This window comes from Gossypium hirsutum, chromosome A07 (assembly GCF_007990345.1).
Source record: "Gossypium hirsutum isolate 1008001.06 chromosome A07, Gossypium_hirsutum_v2.1, whole genome shotgun sequence".
In the NCBI taxonomy this organism is placed as follows: Eukaryota; Viridiplantae; Streptophyta; class Magnoliopsida; order Malvales; family Malvaceae; genus Gossypium; species Gossypium hirsutum.
In genome coordinates this window covers 2,257,494-2,264,275 of record NC_053430.1, presented here as the reverse complement: position 1 = coordinate 2,264,275, position 6,782 = coordinate 2,257,494, and the positions used below count along the sequence as shown (strand labels likewise).

Genomic DNA, 6,782 nt, shown 5'->3' with positions numbered 1-6,782 from the left:
CTGACATTAATTTTTCCATCTATTTTAAGGTGATTTAACAAATAATATAAGTTCAAAAATTAAAAGAGATGAAAATTAATCGAAGGGTTAAAATTATTTTTTTTGTAAAGTTGAACGGTCAATTATTATGTCTTTTGAATAAAATGGGGTGATGCCACTCTATCATGTTGCCATTTCTAAAAACCTTTGCAATATCGTCTATCCTCATGATTACGTGGACAAAACTTTTTTTCTTTTAAATTAATCTTTAAATTTAGTAATTATTTTTATATTAGGCTTGAATATTTTTTTAATTTAATATTTGAACTTGGTAGTTTTTTTTTATATATTGGGATTTGATTTTTTTTAAAATTTAAAAATATCAAAAAATAAAAATTATTAAAAAATATAAAAAAATTATTTAGTAACGCAATAGACACGTGGACTGTTGCGTCAGTAAAGTTAACAACCATTAAATTTTTCATCCATTTTAAAATAATTTAAAAAATAATACAAATTTAAAGGCTAAATAGGTAAAAATTAATTGAATGGTTAAAATGACTTCTTTTTCTTATTAAGTTGGAGGGCTAATTATTATATCTTTGAATAAAATTGAGTGATACCACTCCATCCCATTACCACTTCAAACAACCTTTCGCTATATGGTTTATCCTCGTGATTACGTGGATTGAACTCTTATTTTCTTTTAAAATAATCTTTGAACTTAATAATTATTTTCATATTAGTCTTGATTTTTTTTAAAAAAATTAATATTTGAACTCGTTAGTTTTCTTTATATTAAGATTTAAATTTTTTTTATTTAAGTTGATCTCGAATATATCTCCATAAAAAAAGTTTAATATCTAATAGATGAATAATTATAAAATTTAAATAAAAAAAAGAAGAGGCTCAACGTAAAAGCAACTTTTTTTGACATAAGTGGTAATGTGAAAACAATTATAAGATTTAAGGAAAACTTAATAAGAAAAATCATTGCCAATGATGGCTATCCTCGTGATGACAGCCGAGAAAGTTGATTGTATGGTTTTCTTTTATAAGCTTGAACTTGCTTTGGCATAGAATCTATTTTAAAATTATTGAAAATAAATTTTCCTAATGAAGATGTGCAAAAGTTTTATTTGTCTACGTCATTCTATTAGTTTTTTTCTTTTTACGTATGGTATTGCTACTCCTTTTCACAGCATTCGTTGATTTGAAACTTAATTTGAAAGCTAAATTTTGATTCTAATAGTCAATAAATGGTAAGTGCGTGGATTCTATTTCAATGGGAATTTGATGAATCGATCTACTTTTATTGTCATATAGAGAATTATTTCATGTATTACTTGACGTAAAACGAATATTAAATTTAATTTTTTTCTTCTGTTGAATCTTTTTCAAGACTTGATTAATTTATTTTTAAAACATTATAAATCTTTTAACATTATATTGAAAATAATTTTCCTAACAAAAATGTGCAAAAGTTCTATTTTTTTATTTTTTTCTTCTTACGTATGGCATCGCTATCCCTTTTGACAACATCCATTAATTTAAAAGCTATATTTTGATCTGGACGTTTTTGAGATTCCCCCAATAACCTACAAATGGCAAGTGCTTTTCCTTGTGCGAATTTTATTTTAATGAGAACTTGACGAGTCGATTCACCTACACGTCTTGCTTTTATTGTTATATCGAGAATTACTCCACATATTACCTAACATCAAACGGATATTAAATTTATTTTTTTATGTTTTGTTGAATCTTTTTCAAGACTTGATTAATATATTTTAAAAATATTATAAACCTTTTAACCTTATATTGAAAATAATTTTCCTTTCTAAATGAAAATACTCACTCCCTCTCCTTCATATAAACCAAACAGATTTTTTGGCTGTATTTCCCAGTAAACAGATTTCCTGTCCAAGCAAACGATGACCAAGGAAAATAGAAATTAAGGGTGCGTTTGGTTCGCTGTATTGGATTAGAGGTGTATTGGGATTAGAGGTGTATTGGATTAGTGGTGTAATAGCTAATCCACTGTTTGGTTGAATGTAATGGAATAGAGGCGTAATAGTAATCTTGTGTTTGGTTGAATGGAATAGAGGTGTAATAGCATAATGGAAAAAACTAAAATGACTAGAATACCCTTAGCATAAAATTGTTTTGGTAAATGATTATTGTTATTGTTATTTAAATTTTAATAAGATTATTATTATCAGTAATAAATAATTTAATCATATTTTAACATAATTATTATTAAATATATTTTAATTAAAATATATAATTTATAATTTATAATAAATTTTCACATTATATAATTATACAAGTTTAGATACAGATGTAACATAAAGTTTTATGCATGACTATTTATTTGGTGTGTTAATAATGAAGTTTTTTAATTTCATATTGGGGTTAATAAATCATTAAGTTTTCTTAATTCATATGTTTTTTTTAAAATAAAAAAAAAATCGATATAGCTTTGTTTGTGAAATTGGACTGTAAGTGTACTAAATAATAATAAGATGCAAGTGGTGCAGAGTGAACGTAGAAGTTTTATACGCGTAAATTTGTTGAATCGAATAAATCCCAATAACAATAGCCGTGATTCAAATAAACTCAGCTTGAATTCAAAATGATTTTACCCAAAAATTGATTCTAACAATTAATCTTTTTAAGGATGTCTACTTAAAAAGTGCAGACATAAAAGTTGTTATTTTGATGAATTTGGAGACGTTAAATATTCGTCTCGCGCGCACTTTTAGTTCGGTATTGTGATTTAGTTAAAAATTTGAAATTATTACTCTTTTTTGGTAAAACAAAGAGTTGGAACAGATGGTAAATAGCATAATCAGACAACAAAGGTCAATAATCATCCAACATTTGATTCCTATCATTCCATTCTCAAGCTAATTCGAAAAGAAGACGGTTCCTCAAGCTTGAAAGCTCTTTTCAGTCAACCTCCTATTTCCTCTTGTCCGTTTATTTACCTTGGATTTTAACTTTAAGCGTCCAATTATACCTTCCTTCTGGGAGCGGTATGGATTTTGGCATCCGCAATTACACATCAAACAGTCCAAATGTTTCCAAAGGTGTTGGAAGGTGCAGATTTTCAGGATCAATTTGAACGCAAAGCTGCCTTCCAACCTGAAATGGAATAAAAGGAGGAGATTAATCGAGTGCGTAAATGGAAATAACAAAATCATAACATTTCAAGTCCACATCTTAAACGTTTTATGATTAAGCTATGTCACTTGGACTTGAAGCGAGTGTTTGACATGGGTTTATTCAATTTGCTCCAAGTTTACTCACATATTTGGAGGATATAACCATGTACATATCTAAATACGCGTCGAACATAAATACTTCAGAAAAATAAGAGTCCGAATAACATAGCATATAACACAAGGAGATTGTCTATTGTAGTGACGTGAGAGAAACTATTACTATCAATAAATATCATGGCCATACCTCAGCAACAATTTCATCTTTTGTCACAGGTGAGCGCAATTCAATTGGGTCATCTTTGGTCGATTGGGCACGAAACTTTTCAACATTGATAGATCTCCTCAATACCTATAAAATGCAATACAAGTTACACACTCGTACCACAAAGAGCCTGACATAAATACAATTACTGTTTTCAAGCTTCAACAAACTTTTGAAAAAGATTCACCACTAACAAGTTGAATCAATTATGACTAGTCTAGTGGCAACTTGTTGTATGTGGGTTCAAGTGTTGGCATGCTATCTAGGGTTTGAACCTTGTGAAACCCCATCCTCCTCCCACTTAGAATGTAATGTAAGCTTTGCTTGTACCAAAAAAGAATTTAAACAAGTCTTAATTTAAAATTTGACACCATTGTTATCCCACATATGCCTAGTTCCACTATTGTTAGCCTAACCATAGAAGAGGCAGGTCCAATGTTTCAGTCCCACACACCTTGACCTTGTTTCCCCAAACCCTTTAAAAACACACACATACAAACATTGTTGAGAGGCTGTTTTTTGTGTATTTCCATATGTTGGGAGGAAGGCAGATAAAGTATCAGACATTTAAACCAGAAAAAAACATTTACGAAATTAAGGGCTTCATAGATGGGAACTAACCAGCCGGCCATTAAGTAGACGATATGCAGCCTTTTCATATACTTTGCTCTTATCTTCCATATTCTTTGTAACTACTTGAACCTCTTCTTCCTTCGGTTGATAAATCTGATGAGGAAGTATACCACTGGTAAGTTATCATTTAACTGAAAATGAAAAGCACAATATCCCACATATCAGAAGTGACTCCACCAAATAAAGACTTTCAAAACAGTAACTTAATTTGACAAAACTACATAAGCAGAATGTGCATCTGAAATAAGGAATGGATTTTTACTTCATCAATATCTAATATCCATACGCAACATATGAATCCTCAATAAGAGTGAGAGAGTGAGAGAGAACGCAAGATTTAATATACTTGCAGTTGGAGACATGTTTCCTCCTTAAGGCTGAAATAGCAGATAATACATGTCTAAGAAAAGGCATTACTTATATCATAACAAGCAAAATCTAACCAAAAACCAACAGCAATATGAAAACACTGTTACTCAGACTCTTCATTTTCCTAAAAAACCTGTGTCAGACACATTCGGATATAAATATGTGTATGATCTTCTAAATATACAGAAAAACTTAGAAAAAACAAGTATACTTGTGTCGAACACTTAATTGTATCTAGCACTCACCCCCTATGTTAGATGGACTATTCATTTCTGTAATATATTTTTGTCTGATACATATACAGACATAGTATAGAGATATACTCCTCCAAATACAAGAAAAAAACCTTAAAAGCAACATATACTCATATCGGTCACATTCACATATCCAAATCCACTCCCAAGTCCAGCCAACATAGCTTACCCCATAATCCGAGCAACAAACTGAAAACGTTCTACCTTTATGTCAAGCTTGTTTTTCCTTGAACGTGTCATGACAAAAGGTTCATGAGAGACTTAGGTAATGCATACAGATGTGTGTGTTTAAGGGAAAACAAATTGATGCATATTTGTTTGTAAATTAACAATACGATTATGATTAATATCAACTGAAAAACTTCTTTTTATAAACAAACAGCATTGCAAGAACACATGTTTCAAGCATCAAACACAAACTAAAAGAGAGAAGAAAGCGACCTTACGCTGCTCCTTAATGAGATAAGCGAACTTATCAATATTAGGAACAGTAAGCAATTTCGGCATCAGATGATTGCGAAAATAACCAGGAGCGACTTTGACAGTCTCACCAACTTTGCCAAGTTTCTCAATGCTCTAAAAAATGGAAGCAAAAGCAAACGTGAATGATATTTTGCAATCTGAAACAACAAAAAATTGAGAAAAGAAAAAGATTATTGGATCGAAATGACTCACCGTCGTAAGAATCACATCCAACTTTCTGTATCTAATTCCTTGACAAGCATAGAACAGAGGTTGCATCAAACGATCATGGCTTTGCTGGACACTCGTTTCTTTGATAATTTACCGAAGGGCATGTCTTCCATACTGGATATAAGCCATTAATTTCCTAACTTTGTGGGGGGCTCTAAAATATAAAAGGAATTTAACGGTGAGGGAAGAGGTTCATGCACGGAAGACCTTTTGCCTAAAATTTCACGACAGAATAATCAACGGAAGAAGTGGGAAATGGGAGGAGAAAATGATTAGGACGGAAGAGGAGAGGGTCGGGTAGGGAGGGAGGGTAAAACAGGGAGATGGGGAGGGAGGCCGGAAGTAATAGCTAATACAGCGAAAAGGGAAGGGATTGGAAAACACGGGAATTTGGGGATTAGGGGCGTAACCGATTACGCGCGTAATACCTATTACAGCGAACCAAACGCCGGAATAGGGGCGTAATGTAATACGCACGTAATCGGGGCGTAATGGATTGGGTAATACGGCGAACCAAACACAGTGTAAATATTTTTGGCGATGCTTTTTCTATTTACCTTTAACGGCTTAGTTGTCAAAACTAGAAAATACAAAAATATTTAATGTTATTGTCAGCAGCGTAGTTAGGCTGACAGGGAGGACCATGTGTTTTAAAATAGAAAATTTTTTATTTACATTATCTAAAATTTTAAAACTTTAAATTAGTAAATATAAAATTATATTTTAATTTCTTAAAAATAATAAAAATTTAGTTTAATTCTTTAAAAATTATAAAAATATAAATTATTCAAATAATAAGATTACAGTAAAAATTAAAACTTAATTTCGACCATGATTATTGTTTGATAATTGTATATTTCCTTTTATGATGGAGAGTGAGTAATCTGGATAGGTTGTCCATGGGAGATCAGCAGATACTTCAACAACACTTATCTAGAATTAAAATTAGACTTCATAACTTTTACTTCTGAAGAACCAATTACGCTTGGTTGTTAGAAAAGGACATCAATGATGCTTTGGGAATAGCCATTTTTCAAATACAAATTTTTTTCCTCCATTCATTATAACTCTTAATTAATTTGGCGTAAGAATTACTCAATTACCTAAATTATAAAGAATTTTTTATATATGTTACCTGCAAACTATTAGCAAGATGTTAGGTTACTAAAAGTGATTCATTTCAGGAGAGTTAGACAATAAATTGATTAAACTTCATAATGTTTTAATAAGTCTCTATCCATCAACTTAAATAAATGTGGGCTTAGAGTTAAAAACAAAAACTTTCAAAGATCAAAAGGATGAACAATATTAAAAGCATCAAGGTCAGCATTAATCATATTTACTCTTGATGATGGGTTGGATCACTTG

At 30.7% G+C, this 6,782-nt stretch overlaps 1 protein-coding gene across 1 annotated transcript; it reads right to left on the bottom strand.

Moving 5' to 3' along the window:
* Positions 1-2,754: 2,754 nt before the first annotated feature.
* Positions 2,755-5,925, bottom strand: LOC121231969 (50S ribosomal protein L9). Its single transcript, XM_041117146.1, has 5 exons — positions 5,397-5,925; positions 5,163-5,297; positions 4,087-4,191; positions 3,448-3,552; positions 2,755-3,123 (listed from the first exon to the last, which is right to left on the bottom strand). Exons 1-5 carry the CDS (start codon positions 5,460-5,462, stop codon positions 3,037-3,039), a joined length of 498 nt encoding a protein of 165 aa, XP_040973080.1. The 5' UTR covers positions 5,463-5,925; the 3' UTR covers positions 2,755-3,036.
* Between the last annotated feature and the right edge of the window lie 857 nt (positions 5,926-6,782).

Bases quoted from the DNA above. Each gene is read 5' to 3' on its own strand.
- LOC121231969 (XM_041117146.1), bottom strand. From the start codon at position 5,462: ATGCAACCTCTGTTCTATGCTTGTCAAGGAATTAGATACAGAAAGTTG. The intron at 4,192-5,162 runs GTCGCTTTCTTC...CTTCCTCATCAG, and splicing joins TCATTAAGGAGCAGCGTAAG to ATTTATCAACCGAAGGAAGA. The intron at 3,124-3,447 runs GTATGGCCATGA...ATTCCATTTCAG, and splicing joins AAGATGAAATTGTTGCTGAG to GTTGGAAGGCAGCTTTGCGT.